This window comes from Phocoena phocoena, chromosome 10 (assembly GCF_963924675.1).
Source record: "Phocoena phocoena chromosome 10, mPhoPho1.1, whole genome shotgun sequence".
Lineage (NCBI taxonomy): Eukaryota > Metazoa > Chordata > Mammalia > Artiodactyla > Phocoenidae > Phocoena > Phocoena phocoena.
The window spans coordinates 20,926,170-20,949,592 of NC_089228.1; the positions used below are offsets into that span (position 1 = coordinate 20,926,170).

Here is a 23,423-nt window from a genome sequence, read left to right on the forward strand (position 1 = left end):
AGGAACCAGTTTGTACTGAACAGAATCAAGGCATTCCCGAGAAAGGGAAGAACTGGGGCAAAGGTCCTTATGAAAGGAGACGAAGAAGAATAGCAGGTGCTGTCTGGCTAGTGCTGAAAACGTCATGCAGTATATGGTGTGAATGTACGTTTTAAATAGCCTTAGTGAGATGTAGCATCCCGTGAGATGTGTTTATCCGTTTGAAATGTTACCGATTTAAAATATATAGTTCACTGGCTCTTAGTGTGTTTATAGAGTTGGGCAGCTATCACCATAATCTTACTTTAGAACATTTTCATCACCCCCCAGAAGAAATCCTGTACCCACCAGCGGTCCCTTCCCATTCTTCCAATCACCCCAGCCCTAGGCAACCCCTGATCTACTTCGTGTCTCTGCAGATTTGCTTATTCTGGACTTTTCATATACATAGGATCATACAATATGTGGTCTTGTCTGATGGCCCTAGAATGTTTTTGAAGTTCTTCTATGTTATAACACCATCAGTATTTCATTCCTTATAATTGCTAAATAATATTCCATTGTATCTGTCCATTCATCAGTTGATGAACATTTGGGCTGTTTCCACTTTTTGTCTCTTATGCATAATGCTGCTATGAACATTTGTGTACAAGTTTTGGTGTAGACATTTGTTTTCATTTCTCTTGGGTAGTTACCTAAGAGTAGAATTTCTGGGTCATACGGCAACTCTCTGTTGAACATTTTGAGGAACTACTGAATTGTTTTCCACAGTGGCTGCACAAGCAGCTTACACGAGCTATGTGTGAGGGTGACAATTTTTCCACATCCTTGCTAATACTTGTTATTGTCTGTCTTTTTGATCATAGCCATTCTAGTGGTTGTGAAGTGGTGTCTCATTGTGGTTTTGATCTGTGTTTCCCTAATGACTAATAATGTTGAAACATTTTCATATGTGCTTATTAGCCATTCATATGTTTTCTTTGGAGAAATGTCCACTCAGATCCTTTGTCTATATTTTAGGTGAGCTACTTGCCTTTTTATTTTTCAGTTATACAAGTTTTTTTTAATATTCTGGAGGTAAGTTCCTTATTAGATATGTAATTTGCAGATATTCCCACCAGACAGTGGGTTATCTTTTTGCTTTCTTGATGGTGTTCTTTGAGGCACAACATTTTTTAGTTTTGATGAAGTCTAATTTGTTAATCTCTTTTTTCGCTGGTGCTTTTGGTGTCATGTGTAAGAAATCCCAAGGTCACAAAGATTTCATAGTGTGTTTTTTCAAAGAGTTTTATCTCTTTTATTTAGGTCTGTGATACACTTTTCGTTATTTTTTATTTATGTTATGACGTAGGTGTCCAACTTCATTATTTTTCATGTACTTATCCAGGTGTCCTAGTACAATTTGTTGAAAAAATATTCTTATTGAATTATGTTGGCTCCTTTGTAGAAAATCAATTTACCATGAACATTAGAGTTTATTTCCGGCCCTAAGGAGGATGCATTTTTTTTTTTTGCGGTACGCGGGCCTCTCACTGCTGTGGCCTCTCCCGTTGCGGAGCGCAGGCTCCAGACGCGCAGGCTCAGCGGCCGTGGTTCACGGGCCCAGCCGCTCCGCGGCATGTGGGATCCTCCCGGACCGGGGCACGAACCCGCGTCTCCTTCATCGGCAAGCGGACTCTCAACAACTGCGCCACCAGGGAAGCCCTGGGAGGATGCATTTTTAATTAAGGCATCTTTCTAACATGGTGTGAAGGCTTCAGAGATCCACGCTCTGGTTGGGTAGTAAAGCAGCTATCAGGTAAATTCTGGATTGAAGAGGCTTCATTTTCTCCACAGTGAATTTATGGATGAAGTTTCTTATATTATTTCCTTATAGTACTGAAAAGATCCTTCAGGCCATTTTCAGACATTTAATAGGGCTTCATCTTAATCATCACTGACAGGACAATATCTCTTCTAAAGTTCCCTTTTTCTTTCATTTCTTTTCCTTTCCCCTCCCTCCCTCCCTTCCTTCCTTCCTGCCTCTCCTCTCTCTCCCTCTCTCTCTCTCCTTTCCCTTCCTTTCTTTAGTTCTTTCATTTCTTCCTTTAAAACATAACCTAGGTTGAAGAGATGAGATTTACAGTCATGATACAAGGGAACATTTAAATTAGATGATACATACAATGATGTGAATAGATTAGAATATATGGATATTTGAGATCATGTAATCACACAAACTCAGGCTAATGACTTCTGAATTCAGCAAAGTTTTTGAAGTAAATTATAAGAAACATAAACATTGAGCACTCATCCTCCCAAGATTTATGCTTCTTCTTTCTAACACTTTTCCCTTGGGAAGTTTCTCCCTGGACCGTCTTTATGTGGCTAATGCTCCAAACTGAATCAGCATCCCTGGACAGTGTCCTAAACTCAGGCCCTAAATGTCCTACTGGATATTTTCACCAGGACACCTACTAGGTGTCAAAGGTCAGGAACAGAAGAATTATTTTTGACATTTTAAAAGAGCATACACCTGTTTGGGAAAAGCATCTTATGAACTTGTTTGGAAACAAGAACAGCTTCTCTAATCTCCAGATCCTGGACTTCAGCTGCAACATTTTCAGCCTCCAGCCAACCCTGCTGCTTCAGACTGGCCCACACAATCCGAATTGGCTGTTGCCAACCCATCCTGTGACTGTTTGTCCTGAATTCAGTGGTTTTGCATACTGACAGACACTCTCGGTTTGTCTCAAGTCTGAAGTCAAGGGGAGGTTCTGTGAACAACCAAGGAACTCTGTTCAGTCTTAAATGGATAAATTATACCACCGACTAGATGGTCTCTAATTGTTGAATACATCGCACCCTTAAAAGTTGTCTGTCCATTTGTGTTTATATCAAATCTGAACTTAGGGCCAGTATATGCTTGCTCATTGTTTGAAATTTAAATATTTATAAGATAGTATATCCATAAAAAAATAATAAAAGACCAAACAATTTATCAGTCCTGTGAATTTATCCATTGCCATGGGTCTGTCTCATCTACTAGATGTCCGTTCCTCTTGCCCCTACGTGATTCTCCTGAAGTAGTGCACTAAACTTCTGACCAGTCTCTTCCCCTGCAGTCTCTTTCTCTTCCAGATAGATTGGGTTCACTTTGTTGGAAAACCTCATTGATGACATCAGTCTCTAGAGCCCCAAATCTTCATGGCCTGTAGGATAAAACTTAAACTCCTTTGCTTAATATTCAAAATCCTTGTCCAATCTGTCTTTCACTTGCCTTCCAAGCCTTTTTTCTGACTTCCTCCGAGTTTTTCTTCTTCCAAACCACGCTGTTTAGTGTTTCCTGAACAGACCTTGAGCCTTTCTGCTTTGGGGCTTCCTTTACCTTTTGCTGCCCATGTAGTATATCTGCCACTCTCCCTCCCTTCTTCTTATATAAATCTCCCTTTCTTTCAAGACTCAGTATAAATCCTGTTTCTTCTGGTTACTCCCCGGTGAGTGATAGGTCCAAGTCGAGATCCTTAACGGCTTAGTTCCATGGTGGAGATTGCAAACTGTCAATCCATGGGCCAAATTCAGTTTACAAATATGTTTTCTTTCATCCACATTGCGTTTTTTGTAAATAAATTTTTCAGTTAGTGCCAACAGTTAAAATTCTGATATATCACATTTAAAGAATCAGATTTCCGGCCAACTTGGAAAAATTCAAAGCAGGGCTCTGTATTCCCAGGTGGTAACTATGTGTGATTGTTCTCTTAAGCTGCCCCCATTTGGCCAAGATGTGTGTGTTTGCACAGCAGCACTGAGCTATGCCTGGTACTGGGTCTCCCCCATCACTCATATATATCCCCCATCCAGCACCTGTGAACATCTGCCTGGACAGTTAATTCTGTAAGGTCTTATGACTACCTCTTCTTATTATCTTGAATGTTAGATCGTTAAATTAAAATATTCCTTCTATGCTACCTCCCATGAGAGCTCGTGTGTATACTGTACTAAATAAATGGCTTAAGGTGATTTTAACCTCCCACTTCTTGCGTGAAATAATGCCACCTCTTGCTTTAAAGGATTTCAGGTAGTATTTTTTTTTTTCAGGTAGTATTTTTAAAAGACCTGTTCCATAAGGAAATAGAAGAGAAATTCAAATAAAGAACCAGACCAAAGAAACAGGAGCATGTAATAAAGGTGATTGTCAAGATTTCATATATAAAGGGAAAAGAAAGGTAAGATATATTTTATTTCAAGGAAAACCAAATCTGTAAGCCGAACCCAGGAAAGCCTCACTAATCAGTGTTCTGGTTACGTTATTTATTTGTTGGCTGTAACTGGATTTTATTTTTAAATGACATTTTCTTTCAAACAAGGTAATCAATTCAGGGCTTTTGATAAGGTCATCATAATGGAAACTAAATCTTCTGTTTTATTTTGGTTGATTTTAAAAATAATTTCACAGGTCCACAGTTGGTTACCATTTACTGCTTTTATTTTTAGGATTTGGCCGAGAGATAGGTCACTGTTTTTCCACCAGCAGTTTTTAGGGTTTTGTGTCTTTTCCTCCTCATGAAGTTTCCCAGCATGAAATGTAGGGAGATGTCCCACTGGTGGCCGGTTCCCAAGACAGTCCCATATTCTCCAGTGTATTATCATTGACATGAAGGGAGGCAGTTCTTCAGTCCATTTTCTGCTTTCCATTAGTCAAACACTGCACCTTGGCACACTTCCCTTCTGTCAGGGACTCCACAGTATCTTTGTAGACTAAAGATTTTAAGAGGAAATATCTTTAGGATTCTAAGTTGTTGTAATCATTATTGTCACCAGTGTAAGCACTTTGTAAGGGAAAATGCTGCAATGAAGGAAAGAAGCAGCTCTGAAGACTCGTAAAACACGGGAAGCTCTGGGAAAGGTCTCAGAATACATTGGCACTCTTTCCCACATAAACTGTTTGACTGTTAACTCCCATATCGGCACAGGTTGGGAACATGGGGTCTTCTTTTGACCCAGGAATCTCACAATCATACATGCTCAGTGACTAAAAGAGTATTTTCTGTCTCTGTGCTACATATGGTACCACCACTCCTGGTATTTTTCTTTAAATTTGCTGCCTTTTTAAAACTCAAAAATAATCTTATAAGGTAACTTTACATGCCTACTATAAAAGGAAGACCAATAATTCTAGCCCAGAATGGAAGGTTATTGGGATATTAAATGCAATGAAAACACACCTTTGTTATTCAGTTTTACTGAGGTCCTCCTAGCCACCAGAGGCTCTGCTTTTTCTCTGTACAACAGGGGATAGACTTGGTTTTAGGGAAGTGCTGAATATGTAATAGCCCCAAACTGAGGCTCTTTGAGGACTACTCAGAGGGATTGAAAGAGAAGCAAAAAGGGGTAACTTTTTACCCTGGAATGTAGGGTTATTGAGGCACCCCTCTGGCGATCCCACGAGGTCATCTCAAGCAATAGCATGAGCCCACACTTTGGCAATCCCTGGACCGATTCGGCAATTCCTGCCCCCTCCAATGTACTTCAGAAGATGTTGGTGAAAGCTTTGATCCTTAAGTCAGAGGAGAATTGGTGTGAGCATCTAGAAAAACCTCCACTGTGAAATGTTTGCGTGAAACTTGCTTTTTTAAGAAAGATGTTACAGCAGTGCCCCAGCTCAGAGTGGCTTAACTTTCCTATCTTGCTCCTTCATTTTTTTCCCCCTCTGCCTCCCATGCCTCCCCTCTTCCTCGTCTCTCTCTTTCTCCTGCTTCTCCTTCCTTCTCGTTCTCACTCCTTATTTGTCATCTTCACAGGACCAGTCACCTGTGGGAGTGTGTTTTTCATCATTAAGTACAGGAGCAGACACACTTCACGTGTCTCCAGGGTATGACCTGTAATTCCCAGCATACTCATTTCTGTGATATTCTTAGGGCTGCAGAAAAGCTCTCAGCAACAATGCTTGCTTAGAGTATTCTTAAAGTGCTTTGTCTCACTGCAGCTTTTACCCTTCATCTCCTAAGAAAGCAAACGAAAGTCCAAGGAACTTGAACTTGGGCATTGAACTACAGGCCCATAAGAACATTTTGGTATGAGCAAATCAAATGAATATACATTTTTGAAACCTAGTTCATGGTATTTCTCCCCCAAAGAATTTCAGCTTTTAAAAGAATTTGTTTTGTTTATTGAGTTTTTTTGTGTCTTTGGCGTCACTTTATGGAAGCAGTTTGCATTAAAAAATCTAGTCAGTATTTGTGGGATTTTCTGCTCAATCTTTTGGGAATTGCCCAAAAAAGCCCTATTTCCCTGGTTTCTGTAGGAGCAGTCATTTGATATACCAGTACCCTGTTCTCTGTTGAGGGCTGGTTTGTCCAGGGTCAGGGATCTGACTTCAACTGGGCCAACTGGAGCTCTTCGCTGGGATCCTTGAACTTGGGACCTTGAAGGTAGAGGTTTTCTCTATCTGGGGACTGAAATTGTAAAAGGTAAAGCTTGGGAGCTGCAGTGGCCAAGTTTTTCTCTGTATAAAAAAGGTCAGTGAACCAGAAGATTGAAGTTGAAATGCAGAGGGAAGGACTTCCCTGGTGGCACAGTTGTTAAGAATCCGCCTGCCAGTGCAGGGGACACGGGTTCAAGACCTGGTCCGGGAAGATCCCACATGCCGCGGAGCAACTAAGCCCGTGCGCCACAACTACTGAGCCTGCAAGCCATAACTACTGAGCTCATGGCCACAACTGCTGAAGCCCGTGCTCCGCAACAAGAGAAGCCACCGCAATGAGAAGCCCGTGCACTGCAAAGAAGAGTAGCCCCCACTCGCCGCAACTAGAGAAAGCCCATGCACAGCAATAAAGACCCAATGCGGCCAAAAAAAAAAAAAAAAAATAGAAAAGAAATGCAGAGGGAGAGTTAGACTTCTCATGGCCTTGAGCCCCCGATTATATCCTTCTTGAGACACAGCTTCCTCCCTGTCTTTCTTACTGCGTCCCTGATATGTAAAGTCTCAGAATATACCTAAAGTTCCTTTTTTGCTTCAGGTGTTTCACATTGGAGTTTATTCGTCTGTAGCCACAAAAAAAGGCCTAATAGGTGACAAGTGGCCGTTACACAGTCTGAGTCTCACGCAGGAACCAACACTATTATGAGCAGAAAAAATAATATAGACCAGGAAATTATGGGCCAGGAAATTAACATACAATATCTCAGACTCCAGACCCTACGACAACACTATGGGGTAAGTAATAGCCTTTCCTCATTTCACAGACTAGGAAATTGACACTGAGAAGTTAAGAAGTATTCCCAGAGTTACCCAGCCAGTAAGGGGCAGAACTGGACGTGAACCTGTGATGGTCTGACTGCAGAGTTTATTTGTTTGACCAATTTTACCATTGTAACCTCCCAACTGATATTTCTTTGATTTTCTCTTACTTGTGTTAGTTGCCTTTTGTCAGAAAGGATCAACTAAAGACTCACTAAACTGATTAGCAACCTCTTCCAGGATTTTGGGACTTGTAAAGATGGAAGGAGCCCTACAGGTTAAGTTCTCCAAACCCTTGTTTTACAGATAAGGAACTGTGGCTCTAAGAGGCAAGGGTACACGCCCAGGGTCACATAGCTATTGTACGGCAGTCCTGTAACTTGAATTTGTCTCCTAACACCAACACATTTGTTTTTTCCTTCTAACACACCCTTTTGGTCTAGGTTTAAAAGCGACTTTCTCCACAAAGTCTCTAGATTGATGAATTGCTCTTGCTATGTAGGCTTTCCTACCACCCTCTCTTTCTCTGTTCATAGCATTTAATTCCTGTTTTAAGTGCTTGTTCAACCATCCATCTGCCCCATCAATCAGTAGCCTCTGTGAAGGCAGGAACCCTGTCTCTCTTGTTCATTATTGCCCCTCACATGGCATATGCTTAATATGCTTAAATGGTGACTAGAATACATGAATAAAATAGCGCAAGGATGTGCAACAATGGTCTGAAGTTTAAGGCAGTTGAGCTATATAGTATTGGAACATATATTCCAGTTGTAATTCTTTGGTTTTTGCCATGTTGAACATTTGCCATTGTTATACAGGTAGTATTTAAACTTATAGCTTTGGGGACAGAAATGCTCACAGCAGTACCAGGAACCACGTTTCTTCCTTTCTTCTTAACTTCGATTTGCTAGAACAGGTTTTCTGTCACTTGTACTTAGTAGTTCCTAGCAGGTACGTGAGCTAAGACCAGACTCAAGATGAGGAAGCAAGAGGACAGCAAGTAATTGAGACTATTGGTTAAATGACTGGTGAGCTCTACCATCCTTTGGGCATTTGCATTTCAGAGACTCAAGTGAATCTCTAACTTTTGAATTGTGTAGGGGAGGTTGGAAAAGAAGGAGAAGAGAAGGTATGTGGTAGAAGGCTAGGGAGAAAAGGTGGCCTAAGAGCTGAGGCTTGAAAGATCAATAATATTTTGCTGAGGGTGACAGGAGTAAGACCAGCCTTCTCTTATTGAACTTGATAGGCTGTCTCCCTCTTGACTAAACACTGTAGGATCACTCCTTCAAACCTCTTGCCTAAAGCTGATTTGTTTCATCCACCTAAATTTTCATGTTACATTCAGCAATGACAAAATTTCATAAATTACGCTAGTTGTATGAAGCTCACTATTAAAAAACCCATGCTTGTGCAGATGGATTATACACCACCAGCTGAATTCTCAACAGACACAAAAACATAAGGATGTTGGAGAAATGGAAATATATGTGCTTAGGTGACTCTAGGAAGGAAGACAGAGGTGGCTGGAGAGGCAAATCAGGGTCAAAGGCAAGATGACGCCATGAAAGCCATGCCAGGTGTTGGGGTTTGTGAAAGTGAGTCATATTCCCAACACGTTCAGAGTGAAGAGTGAGATGGGGATCAAGATAGGAGCCCTGCTGCTGCTGAGGCCACGTTGTGGGCTTGAAGCCGAAATGGTCTTTGTTACGATATTTTCCATCCCCATGTCTAGACTTTGGAGCCCAAACTTGGAAAGAGTTGACGGGGTAGAGTGGACACTTACCCACCAGTCGTAGAGAAGGTTCCAACTTCTCACCCCTCAGCCCTCATGCCTCACCCCTGTGAAGCCCAGGAGCAGGGCAGGTAGCATTGTGCAGGCTTGCTTTAGGGATGCAGTTTAGGAAGAGGAAAGGCCAAAGAAAGCAGATGCATATATTAATCATTGGTCTTCTCCCATTCCTGTTAGGTAAATTACTCCTGGAGAGAGGGTCCAAGGGTTTTTCCTCCAACCTTCATCTCTTTTAGGGAAGGTTCTTTCTCCTCTACTTAGAATCATAAGGGATTAGTGAGCGCTACCCCTCAAATGTGGAGGTTAGAACCCAAATTACACTTACTTCTTGAGGGTAATATATGCGGAGGGAATTAGCTAAAAATACAATTCCCCAGAGACTCACTTCGAGGCTTGAAAATGCTAACAGAGCCACCAGGATGGATAAAACTCACAGTCCTTTGGAGCTCTCTACTCCTCATATACCCAGTATGGCAGTCGCCATCTGATCCATGGCAAGCCTCTAGGAGATGTTCTCTTAAAACTCCACTGATAATTTGAAGCAGAATTTGCAAGATAATGTCTTTCTATACAAAATCCTCTTCCAAGGAATAGAGCCATTTGAAATGAAAAGTCAAACCAAACAATTTATCATCTCCACGCAAGCCCATCATGAACATGCTCTGCAAGGAAATATGCGTCTTTGGCAAAACAATAGCCTTCCCTATTCACGTAGATACTATTTCCATAATGGATGGCACGATGGTGCCTTCCTGATGTAATTGCAGAGGCCTCCTTGGCTGCACTGAGAGATTTTATTTGCTACCATAAATAATAAACTTGCTTTCTGCAAAAGTAACCTCTTTGGGGAATACAGATCAGAAATGTTCCCATCATCTTGGAGTCTTTAATGTGTTTTGCAGCTGAGTGTCTTGGGGTATGTTTCAACGAACCTCTGAACTAGATTTTTTGATTCTGTCCCGTGGAGAACAGTGCTGTACCACTATTAATCTGGAACATTCGCCGCATCACATCAATTTGGTGAAATTATAATTGAAACATGGTACTTGACCCTGAGGGGACCCTGGAGAAAGGGATTTGCTTTGGTGGCTCCTCATGCATCATTTAAAACCTGCTGCCGCTGAATCGGAGTCTGCTTCTTAAATCTGTAAACCTTCCACTGAGAGCCGTTTCAGCTGGGCTGCAGGACACTCTGCTTCTTGCCACCTCTGTCATTTTTCTCTATTTGTCTGTATTTTCCCATAAATTGGATTACCCAGACTAATAATAGGATTGTGAAAGAGGAGCTTGTTATGGGATTCTGGTGACTATCAAACAGAATATAATTAAACCGTAGTTATGCAGCCTAATTGAGGAAAAGAGATTTGGAATTAAGGGAAATCGGTGAAATTCAGTTGTTAATTTCATGTACACAAGGTAATAAACTGGGCTAATATGGGATTACTGACCGTTGGAATCCTTCTGAGATCTACCTAAAAAGGAGAGATATAAGGGATGTATCGGGCTTCCCTGGTGGCGCAGTGGTTGAGAGTCCGCCTGCCGATGTAGGGGATACGGGTTCGTGTCCCGGTCCGGGAAGATCCCCCATGCCGCGGAGCGGCTAGGCCCGTGAGCCATGGCCGCTGAGCCTGCGCGTCGGGAGCCTGTGCTCTGCAACGGGAGAGGCCAGAACAGTGAGAGGCCCGCGTACCGCAAAAAAAAAATAAAGGGATGTATCATTTTACCTATTTCTGAGTAAATAGGCTCAGTTCAGTCTTCGGGAGAGTGCTGAAGAACATCTTGTTTACATTCTCAAGTCTTTTTAATTAAAAATTGTCCGTTGAAGCGAATCCAGTTAACCCTCCCTGCTATTTCCCTAGTGGAGACTGCTAGCTGTGCCCCTGTATTTATTTTTCCTTTTTTTCTAGTAGAAATAGAACTGGACATATGACCACCCAGAATAATAACCACATTTCTCAGCCTTCTGTTGTAGTTGGCTGTTACCTCCAGCCAATGAGCTGTGACGTGTGCGATTAATTTCTGGGTTGTACCCTTGCAGGCACTGGGTATCCACATTATCTCTGTCTCCCCCTGTTGGCTGGAGGGTGTATGTGCTGGTGGGAGGCAGAGCAGCTGGCGGAGATGAGAAGATGGAAGATGCCTGAGAAGGATGCAGGTGAAACTTGGTCCTGATGATTGTAGAGCCACCTTAACCTGTCCAGGACCACCTCTGCAAACTCTTCTATGAGAAAGAAATGAACTTTTTTCCGGGTTAAGGGACTTGCTTTTAGGGCATCTTTGTTATATCATCCTAATCTGATTCCTCACTCTGGAATTTTGAACCCAAACTGTATGGGTCTGTATTGATGGCAAAATTGGGTGCTTTCAGCAGCAAATAGCAGATTTCTGGATTCACACAGGCTTAAACAGTGAAGCAGAATTTTAACTCTCAGAACAGCAAGTGCAGAGACGGGGCAAGCTTTCAGGTTGCTTGATTTAGCCGCTAAATCATATCATTCAGGGCTCAACTTCCTTCTCCCAGTCCTCTGCCGTTCTTTTTTTTTCTTTTTTAATTTAATTTTATTGGAGTATAGTTGATTTACAATGATCTGTTAGTTTCAGGTGTACAGCAAAGTGATTCAGTTATACATATATTTTAAAAATTCTTTTTTCACATAGGTTATAACAGAATATTGAGTAGAGTTCCCTTGCTATGTAGTAGGTCCTTGTTGGTAATCTATCTTTTATATAGTAGTGTGGGTATGTTCATTCCAACCTCCTGATTTATAACCCGCCCTGCCCGCACATTTCCCCTTTGGTAACCATAAGTTTGTTTTCGATATCTCTAAGTCTGTTTCTGTATTGTAAGTAAGTGCATTTATATGTTTTTAAAAAATTAGATCCCACATATGAGTGATATCATATGATATTTGTCTTAATCTGTCTGATTTACTTCACTTAATACGATAATCTCTAGGTCCATCCATGTTGCTGCAAATGGCATTTTTTCATTCTTTTTTACGGCTGAGTAATATTCCACTGTATATATTTACCACATCTTCTGTATCCATTCCTCTGTCGATGGACATTTAGGTTGCTTCCATGTCCTGGCTATTGTAAGTAGTGCTGCAGTGAACATTCCAGTGCATGTATCCTTTTGGATTATGGTTTTCTCCAGATATATGCCCAGGAGTGGGATTGCTGGATCAAATGATAGCTCTATTTTTAGTTTTTTAAGAACCCTCCATGCTATTCTCCATAGTGGCTGCACCAATTTACATTCCCACCAGCTGTATAGGAGGGTTCCCTTTTCTCTACACTCTCTCCAGCATTTATTGCCATACTTAGTATTAGCTTCATCTTCAAGCCAGTGGCAAATGTTAATATTCCAGTTCTGAGCATCACATCCAGGCTGGACAACATTCATAGGAGAAAGACAGACTCTATTATTTGTGGCTGCTTCTTAGGAGAGCAGAAATGTTCCCAGAAGCAAAAAATTTCCCAGCAGTGTCCCATTCATATTTTAACAGCTGATATTGAGACACATTCCTGACCCCATTCCTGTTAGTTAGAGTGGAGCTAACCCTGGACCAAACAGGTAGCACCGCAGGGGCTTGAGTGACATCTGCATCTCTGGCTGAGTAGGGGAAGATTTGAAAGAAAAGGAACAATCTTGGATGGACTCATTGAAGACAGGGATGATGGGTAGAACACTGACAGTGCCTACTACAAAAGGAAACACTATAAAAGGATCTGAAAAAAATATGAATGAAAAGGTATGTGTTGGGGATTTGCTTCAAAATACCATGGGAGAGGAGAAATGGGTAGAGCACAGACAAAGCAAGGCTACCCATGAATTAATCATTGTTGGAGTTCATGGGGGTTCATTATACTTTTCTCTAAGCTTTTGCATCTGTTTGAAATTATCTGTGATTTAAAAACAAACCCCAAAACCTTAAAACAAGTAAATAATCCAGGCAAAACAGGGGAAGAAAAAGTAGCAGGAGAAATTTGATCTGTGTTCGTGTTATCAGTAATGGTAGCTAACATTTATGGAGCATTTGCTCTTTGCTAGGAGCAATAACTATCAGCTGAGAATGGCTTGGGCCAACAAGAGAATTTATTCACTGGTCTGACTGGCATTTTCAGAGGTAGCTTCAGGCCCAGTTAAGCGCATCTTTTGGTTGTGCTTTCTTCCTCATTGGGGCTCTCTCTGGGCAGTTGCCTAGCAGCTCCTGGCTGGCTCCCATTTCTTCAACGCCCCAGAGGAAAGGGAACTCTCCTTTTAATTTTTAAAATTTCTATTTATTTTTTAAATGAAGGATAGTTGATATACAATGGTGTGTTAATTTCTGCTGTACAGCAAAGTGACTCAGTTATACATATATATACATTACTATTATTTTTATTAATTAATTAATTTATTTTTGGCTGCGTTGGGTCTTTGTTTCTGTGCGAGGGCTTTCTCTAGTTGCGGCGAGCGGGGGCCACTCTTCATCGCGGTGCGCGGGCCTCTCACTGTCGCAGCCTCTCCTCTTGCGGAGCACAGGCTCCAGACGCGCAGGCTCAGTAGTTGTGGCTCACGGGCCTAGTCGCTCCGCGGCATGTGGGGTCTTCCCAGACCAGGGCTCGAACCCGTATCCTCTGCATTGGCAGGCAGATTCTCAACCACTGTGCCACCAGGGAAGCCCTATACATTCTTTTTTTAATATTCTTTTCCATTATGGTTCATCCCAGGGTATTGAATATAGTTTCCTGTGCTATACAGTAGGACCTTGCTGTTTATCCATTCTATTTATAATAGTTTGCATCTGCTAACCCCAACCTCCCAATCTATCCCTCCCTCAACCCCCTCCCCCTTGGCAACCACAAGTCTGTTCTCTATGTCCGTGAGTCTGCTTCTGTTTCATAGATAGGTTCATTTGTGTCATATTTTAGATTCTACATATAAGTGATATCATATGGTATTTCTCTTTCTTACTTCACTTAGTGTGATAATCTCTAGTTGCATCCATGTTGATGCAAATGGCATTATTTCGTTCTTTTTTATGGCTGAGTAGTATTCCATTGTATATATGTACCACATCTTCTTTATGCATTCATCTGTTGATGGACGTTAGGTTGTTTCCATGTCTTGGCTATTGTGAAGGGAACTCTCCATTTTACTAGTTGCAGCAGGAAGTCCCACACTGAGATCCCATTGATCCAGCATGGATTCTGTACCTGGATCTAAACCAGTGATGGACAGGAGAATGTGATGCTCAGAGGGACCAGTCACATTCTACCCCTGGAGCTGAGAGTAGTCTCCCTCCCTCTCAAACACCAGGGACTTAGAGAGGCTGATTCTTCTAAAGAGGGTCCAGGGAGTGTGCCTAGGGAGAACGACATGGATATTGGACAGGGAGAAGTGACAGATGACCATTGTGCTTATATGATCTCATTTAGGCCTCATAAAAACTCTGGGCACGTACTGTTTTTACCCCATTTTACAGGTGGAAAAACCGAGACTTAAGAGCTTAAGTGAGTTGCCCATGAGCATGTAGGTGATGATGGTAAAACTAGGATTCAAACACAGGAAGCTATTGGTCCCCTGGGCCTACCCTGGAAGTTGTCTGCGGACAGTTCTACACACTGACAAGGCTCTTTGTGTCCTTCACCTGAGCACATTCATTCTCTAGCCACAGGAGTGGGGTCCTTCTAACTACGGGACAGGCCACACATGCAGGAGGGTGAGTGAACATCTCCAGGCATGACCCTCAACCAGCGAGAGATGGGAACTGTGGAATAAAACTGTTGGTTCCCTGCCCCTCCCGAGGGCATGCTGACCTTATCTCTTAGAGGGTTCCCAGGGAAATTGAGGCCCGCTTCTTCAGGGCCATAACCTACTCAAAAATGTACTGTGTGCTGGCTTCCTTCCTTTCCCTGCCTTGCATCCTTATTCCCCTACCTGTGCTTCCTAAGAGCATTTCCCCCAAAACTACTTGTCCCCAAATCCTTGCCTCGTGGCCTGCTTTTGAGGAAACCCAACCTAGAGACATCAGCCATCAGCAAAATACTGTAATGATTAAGTGGGATAATATCATTAAAACCCTCAGAGCAGTGCCTGTCTCTTAGAAAGTGCAAAATGAATGGAACAGTCGTTTTGACTGTTTTCCCTTAAGGTCGCCCATGCAACCATGTAATTTATCATCCAATTTGGACATTTTTGAGAATGAAAGGGGGCGCTATGTTAATTGCTCAGGGAATACAGGTGAAAACTAGGACTGTCTGTAGGAAACCAGGATGTATTATCACCCAACAGTCATGACTTTAGTAGAAAGGGAATTCTCCATACAAAGGAAATTCTACCCCAACACTATAAACACCCGTAACTGTTTCATAATTTCATATTTTTATGTATTATCCTTTCTTAAGTGGAGGCTCACCTTATCGTAGCCGTTTAGGGCCTAGACAGGATAATATTAAACTTCTCATTTGTAAGTTAGCAGTGCAGTTGTCACTTACGAAGAACTGACAAGGCATGTCACACACACAAGTGCTTTTAGGTCTAAACATAGCGAAAAGGACTGTTCAAACTTCTGATAGAATAGAAAATTGAATTTTGAGAGAGTAAAAACTTCAGATGTAGAAAGCTAATACCCAAGTGGTATGCATTTGAAAGAATATTAAGATCACTGTCTAAATAGTGTTGACTGAGCGTGGCCACTTCTCACAGTGAAAATAGAGAATCAAACCTTATAGCGTCTAATCTGGTGGATCCCAAGTGCAGCTGCCTCTCCAGATCATCTGGAGGAGCTTTTGTAAATAAACAGAAAATTGGTCCTTATCCAGGGAGGCCATACCTGGCCTAGAGCAGGGGTCAGCAAACCATGGCCCTCAGGGAAGCTGGCCAAATCCAGCCACATTCATTTGTGTACATTTCACCCTGGGCTGCTTTGATGACACAGTGGGAGACTTGAGCATGGCAGTTGCAACAGACATCATACAAGCTACAAAGTCTAAACTATTTCCTATCTGGCCCTTTATAGAAAAATTCTGCTGACTGCTGGCCTAGAGGAATCAGTATTTTAAAAAGCTTCCCGGGGCTTCCCTGGTGGCGCAGTGGTTGAGAGCCCGCCTGCCGATGCAGGGGACACGGGTTCGTACCCTGGTCCGGGAGGATCCCACGTGCCACGGAGCGGCTGGGCCCGTGAGCCATGACCGCTGAGCCTGCGCGTCCGGAGCCTGTGCCCCTCAACGGAAGAGGCCACGACAGTGAGAGGCCCGCGTACCGCAAAAAAAAAAAAAGCTTCCCTGTAGATTCTGGTGCACAGCCAGGTTTGGGAAGTACTGATGACAATTTGCGCCTTGCATTTATAAAAACACTAAGCTGAGAGGCCCAGAGAGGTGAAGTGACTTGCCCAAGGTTGCAAAGCCAAGACAAGTCTGAGAAACTTCTCCCTTTTTAACCCCCGTCTTCCTCCCGCCACACCCTCCCTCCCTAATGATGTTCCTAGCTTCTGTTAGAAACCAGCCTCTTCACTGGACCACTGTGGGGCTCAGCTGGCAGCAGTCAGCTCCCTGGCCAACAACATTTGATGATGAATAATACAGTGACTTGGCTTGGCGTCCATCACCCTAACTTTCCTGCATGCCAGAACGCCTTCGCTTTGTCATGGGCACCATCTGGATAGAAAACCATGTGGAATTTCCAGCAAATGGCATTTGATAGACATGTGCCACAGAAATCGCTTAAGTGAAAAGCTTGTCAAGAGTGAGAGGGGGATGGGCTTCCCTGGTGGCGCAGTGGTTGAGAGTCCGCCTGCCGATGCAGGGGACGCGGGATCGTGCCCCGGTCCGGGAAGATCCCACATGCCGCGGAGCGGCTGGGCCCGTGAGCCATGGCCGCTGAGCCTGTGCGTCCGGAACCTGTGCTCCACAACGGGAGAGGCCACAGCAGTGAGAGGCCCGCGTACCGCAAAAAAAAAAAAAAAAAAAAAACAAGAGTGAGAGGGGGTTACATATCCCAAAAAAGAATCATTCATTCATTGGTTCACTGATTCAGCAAACTTTGATTGGGTGTTTTACTATAAGCCAAGCACAATGCCAGGCTCAGGGAGTTTAGTCTCTGTCTTTATGGATCCTATGGTTTGATGAAGGAGACAAACAATACGTAATAGATAACTAGTAAAAAATAGATAAGTAGACAGGCAATTGCAATTGCCATGTGCGACACAGACAAGACACAATATGACAGAAACACAAGAGGCAACAATTACAAAATGCCTGTTATGCTCCAGGCACTTTTTTTACATGCTTTGTATGTACTGACATTTAATGTTCCCAATAGTCCTGTGATGGTAGCTACAGATAATAACCCCCATTTTACAGAAGGGGAAACAGGTTGGTTAATTGGCTTGCCCGAGGTCATATGGCTAAGAAATGGTGAGGCTGGGATGTATATCTACACAGTCTAGCTTAAGAGTTATAAACCATCGTGTTTTATGCCCCTCAAAATGGACGCAGACCTAAGAAAGAGCCGCGGAAGCTGATCTGGTGTCTTTTGCGATGCCTGGAGCACACATAATGAGTACAGAATGAATGTATGAATGAATGAATGAATGAATGAACGTGTACATAGTACAGCTATGTACGTATATCTTTAAGAATTCTATCTGGCATAAAATGAACTGTTGGGAGTCCTGCATTGCCTGTCCTCATTTTTTTTCCTTTCTGAGTGTTTGAGCTATTACCACCTATTTCAGCCAAAACATTGCCACACTGTCATGTGAGAGGTGAAATGCGATAATTAGACAGAGCTCATTAAATCAGTTTAATGATCCTGAAGTAGGAACCAGAGAACCATGATTTACTAAAATGTTTCAAGTATTAGTATGCAGCGAGAATAATAAGGCAAACTCTTATAAGACTGCTATAAGAAAAAAGCCCATCGATCCTAAACACAGAAGCACCAAAGACGTATTTATTGCCTTTTCTTAGCATAGAAAGCACTGTGCGAAAGTGCACGTGTTCAGAAAGAATTCAGCTGATTCACGTTCTCAGGGAGTGTGTGTGCCCTAACGGTTCAGTAAGGATCAGATTCTTCTGAGGCTACTTGAGGGATTCAGCAAGCAGGCGCCCTTCAAACCAGTTTAAAGTGACATCTTTGTGAACCTGACGCTGTGGGTCTTTGAAACAAGTTAGAGTGCCTTTTGCCACCTGGTAGAAGAGCCACGCTCTCTGCTGTCCCCAGTCAAACAAGAAGAGAACCCACCAGGTGCACTGTCTGACTGCAAGGGTGCTTTTCCAGGTCATGTTTAAATCTTATCAGGCAACTTTGATCCTCTTGGGAATTAATACCCTGAAAGTGTCCAAGCATTTGTTCAGCTCTTGGGATATTTAACCCATGTGAAATGAAAGGGGGGATGTTTGGTGACGGTATAATTTTTGAAGTCCTCAAACCTTTAACATGGTTGGATAGCTCACATGTCCACCTTCCTTGTTCAGTCCTTGTACATGGAGGAAATAGCCCTTGCCTACTCTTGGGCTAACTCCTACTTTAAGGCCCAGTTGAACCTAGTCTGAAATGATTCAGCATGAGTTTTTTGAGAAGACAGCATTTAGTGAAAGTTACAACTTTAGGAGTTCTGGACATACCACACAAAATATGCTGCTTTGTTGGTATATTGATTATTTTGAGATATAGACACTTTAAAAATGTGTATATATATTTTATTGAAGTATAGTTAATTTACAATGTTGTATTAGTTTCAGGTGTGTAGCACTGTGATTCAGTTTTATTTATTTATATATATACATATATATATATTTTTTTTTAATTTTTCAGATTGTTTTCCCTTATGGGTTATTACAAAATATTGAGTATAGTTCCTTGTGCTTTACCGTAGATTCTTGTTGGTTATCTGTTGGTTTTTTTTTTTTAATTTTATTTATGTTTGGTTGCATTGGGTCTTCGTTGCTGCAAACAGGCTTTCTCTAGTTGCGGTGAGTGGGGGCTACTCTTCGTTGGGTGTGCAGGCTTCTCCTTGCCGTGGCCTCTCTTGTGGAGCATGGGCTCTAGGCACACGGGCTCAGCAGTTGTGGCTCTCAGACTCACAGGCTTACTTGCTCCGTGGCATGTGGGATCCTCCTGGACCAGGCCTCGAACCCCTGTCCCCTGCATTGGCAGGCGGATTCTTAATCACTGCGCCACCAGGAAAGCCCTGGTTATCTGTCTTATATATTGCAGTATGTATCCCAAACTCCTAGTTTATCCCTCCCTCACCCTTTTCCCCTTTGGTAACCATAAATTTATTTTCTTAAATAATTTATTTTATTTTATTATTATTATTTTTTTAGATGGAGAATTTTAATTAAATTGGCATAGTTAAGACCAAAAAAGGTAAAGTGGACATTGTCAGTGTATCTTCAGCCCTTGCCTTAACAGGTGAATGAACACAACTTGAAACACAGGTGAATCTTGCTGGTCTATGAGACAGTGAAGGGAGCTTCTCAATATTTAAGTATATTAATATAACCAGTTATAGAAATCTAAATATAAAACCAATCTCCTATAGGGTTTGAGAAGGCATTCACCATATCCCTGAAAAGTTTAACATTCCTTATTCAAGTTTAATCACCTCTTTAGAAGGGGAAAATAGTGATAGTACTTGCTGAGCCAGAATTACTATCAAAATTCAAAAAGCTGACCATATTCATTTAGCCACGAGCCAATCTTATTTAAATCAGGACAGAAATATTACATCAGCCATTCATGATCTGAATTCTAGTGTATGAGATCAATTTAAATATGGTACACATAAAAAGTCATGAGACATTTGTTTCATAATAAATAAGGCAGTGGCCGACTATTACTCATTAGTAGCTTTTTCGAGATAAGCTATCAAGTCTGCCCTTTCTCCCTTCTTCTTAATGCCAGCGAAGATCATTTTTGTTCCAGGGATGTACTTCTTGGGATTCTCCAAATACTCCATCAGTGTCTCCTTTCCCCAGGTGATGCCTTTGTTCTTGTTGGCATCTGTGTAAGAGAATCCGACAGCCTGACCTGTCTTTCGCCCAAACAGGCCATGGAGATTTGGCCCAGTCTTGTGCTTGCCTCCCTTTTCCACAGTATGGCACTGGGCGCACTTCTGAACAAAAATCTTCTCTCCCTTCTCAACATCACCCTTTTTTTTTTTTTTTTTTTTGTGGTATGTGGGCCTCTCACTGCCGTGGCCTCTCCCGTCGCGGAGCACAGGCTCCGGACGCGCAGGCCCAGCGGCCATGGCTCATGGGCCCAGCCGCACCGCGGCATGCGGGATCCTCCCGGACTGGGGCACGAACCTGTGTCCCCTGCATCGGCAGGCGGACTCTCAACCACTGCGCCACCAGGGAAGCCCACCATCACCCATTTTTAAATCATTCTTTCTCCGTGTACGACTAAGACGTTCCCGCTCGCAAGCTGAACGTCCCGCTCTCTAATCTTATTTATTTTATTTTTGACTGTGTTGGGTCTTCGTAGCTGTGTGCGCGGGCTTTCTCTAGTTGCGGCGAGCGGGGGCTACTCTTCATTGCGGTGGCTTCTCTTGTTGTGGAGCACGGGCTCTAGGCGCAGGGGCTTCAGTAGTTGTGGCTCACGGGCTCCAGTAGTTGTGGCTCGCGGGCTCTAGAGCTCAGGCTCAGTAGTTGTGGCACACGGGCTTAGTTGCTCCGTGGCATGTGGGATCTTCCCGGACCAGGGCTCAAACCCGTGTTCCCTGCATTGGCAGGCGGATTATTAACCCCTGCGCTACCAGGGAAGCCCCCATAAGTTTATTTTCTATGTCTGTGGGTCTATTTCTGATTTGTAAATAAGTTCATTTGTATCTTTTTTTTTTTTTTTTTTTTAGATTCCACATATAACTGATATCATATGATATTGTTTTTCTCTGCCTGGCTTATTTCACTTAATATGGTAGTCTCTGAACTGCCCTTATCTGCCTAGAAACACATCCTTCAGAAGGAGCTCAATTGTCATAAATCCCCTCCCTGGGAAACTCCAGGGAAGATTGATTCATCACAGGAGAGAAAACTACAGGTCCACACCACACCCAGTCAAAAACCTTGTCACAAACTATCATACCTCTCATCTGTTCTTTTACGGCGCCATTCATCTTTTTTAAAAATCATTTACTCTCCCCTAAGAGGCCTACATGCCCCCTTCCCTTTCCCTGTAAAGATGGTATTTAATCCTGAATTCTCAAGCCAGCTCTTTGAGTACTTATTTATTTTTCCCTGGGTATCTCCCATATATACATGAGCCAAATGTTTATAACCTGCTTGTTTTTCTCTCATTAATCCTTTATTACAGGTGTCTCAGCGAAAAACTCGGAAGAGTAGAGGGAAAAACATTTTTTCTCCTAGACACTAACTTTCCTATATTTTCCTATACTTCCATAATGCAATTTACATAGCGCTTGTTTAATGTCCGTAAGTATAGGCTGTATTTACTAGTTCACCATTATGTTACCAAGTCCAGGCTCGTACTGCTTGCCACACAGCAGGCCAGAAAATTGAGAGACGAATTGTTGGGGCAAGGAATAGCAGCTTTATTCAGAAAGCCAGCAGATGGAGAAGATAATGAATAGTTTCCCAAAGAACTGTCTTACCCAAGTTAGAATTCAGGCTTCTTTTATACTAAAAGGGAAGGTCGTGTGGTTGGTTGCTGCAAACTTCTTGGTATCGGAATCCTTTGTTCTTGCAGCTGCCCAGAGGTCAGGTCACAATGTTTCAGTATACCTGCAACAAATCTTTTTTTTTTTTTTTTTTGCGGTACGCGGGCCTCTCACTGTTGTGGCCTCTCCCGTTGTGGAGCACAGGCTGCGGACGCGCAGGCTCAGCAGCCACGATGCTTTCGCTTTGTAAGGAACTTCCATAGTGTACTCCACTGTGGCCCTTACCAACATACATTTCCCAAAACAGCTTAGGAGGGTTGCCTTTTCTCCATGCCCTCTCCTGCATATTTTGTATGTAGATTTTTTTTTTTTTTTTTTTTTTTTTGCGGTACACGGGCCTCCCACTGCTGTGGCCTCTCCCGCTGCAGAGCACAGGCTCCGGACATGCAGGCCCAGCAGCCATGGCTCACGGGCCCAGCCGCTCCGCGGCATGTGGGATCCTCCCGGACCGGGGCACGAATGCGCGTCCCCTGCATTGGCAGGCAGACTCTCAACCACTGCGCCACCAGGGAAGCCCTGTATGTAGATTTTGATGATAGCCATTTAGACTGGTTTGAGGTGATTCCTTGTTCTAGTTTTGATTTGCGGTTTTCTAATAATTAGCCATGTGGAGCATCTTTTCATGTGCATTAAAAAAAAAAATCAAAAACAAAACAGTGTGCATTAAATTTACCTCTTGAAATTGGTTTCTTAAAAGTCCGCCCTGATTTGAATTCTTTTTCGATCAGGTACCCCAGGACATTTCTTGAGGGCAGGTGTCCTTTAGAGCAGGGGTCCCCAACCCTCGGGCCTCGACTTGTTAGGAGCCAGGCCTCACAGCAGGAGGTGAACACGGGAGAGCTAGCGCAGCTTCATCTGCGACTCCCCAGCGCTCCCCGTCACTCCCATTGCTACCTGAACCTTTGCTCGCATTACCGACTAAACGATCCCCCGCATCTCTCCTGTTGCCGGTGGAACCATCCACCCCATCGCTTGCATTACTTCCGGGACCATCCCCGCCCCTGTCCATAAAATTGTCTTCCATGAAACAGTCCCTGATGCCGAAAAGGCTGGGGACCCCTGCTTTGGAGCCCCGCATGCCTTGTTATGAAGTGTCCCTTAGGGGGATACCTAGGACCGGTTTTAAAGTTGTTGTTACGGGAAATGGCCACAAGGTGGCAGCATTTTTTCATGCCCCACTCGGTTACCGGCAACCAGAGCCTTAGAGAAAGTCCTGTTACTGGGTCGTAGATTCGAGTGGACTGTGGCAGAAGAAACACCCCAGAGCTCGTGTTTCCTTACTTCTTCCTCCTTACCCTTCGCTCCCCGCTCCCCCCACGACAATTCCCAAGCCCTGCCAAAAACGCTATGCTGAGCTTGCTGACGTGCGGAGGTGGGGAGACTCCGAGGAAGGAGGCTGCCCATGGGAACCCCAGCACCAGGAGACTTGGAGACCAGGTGATTTTTCAAAGCTCATGCAGCGTGAGGGTCCACCGACCTTTGGGTGCACTAGGCTTGGTTGAGCTGTAGGAGGGCCCGCCTGCATCTGGAGGTTGTCGTCCGCCTGTCAGGTCCAAGAGAGGCTCATTTGCCGGCACCTGCTTCCCAGTTCCCTCCCTCCACCACGTCTAGACTTGGGACCCAAGGCTGCTCTGGCTCCAGGGATGTGACACCAGCCTAGGTCACCGAGCCCTGAAGGGAATATCGTTGGCATTTCTTCTCTTTCCTTTTCTTTTGAAATTTAATTTTTATTTTATATTGGAATATAGTTGATTTACAGTGTTGT

At 43.3% G+C, this 23,423-nt stretch overlaps 1 protein-coding gene across 1 annotated transcript; it reads right to left on the minus strand.

The window, feature by feature from the left end:
• Positions 1-19,816: 19,816 nt before the first annotated feature.
• On the minus strand, positions 19,817-22,736 carry LOC136129528 (cytochrome c-like). The gene is made up of 2 exons (XM_065885893.1): positions 22,476-22,736; positions 19,817-20,131 (listed from the first exon to the last, which is right to left on the minus strand). Exons 1-2 carry the CDS (start codon positions 22,734-22,736, stop codon positions 19,817-19,819), a joined length of 576 nt encoding a protein of 191 aa, XP_065741965.1.
• Positions 22,737-23,423: the final 687 nt, after the last annotated feature.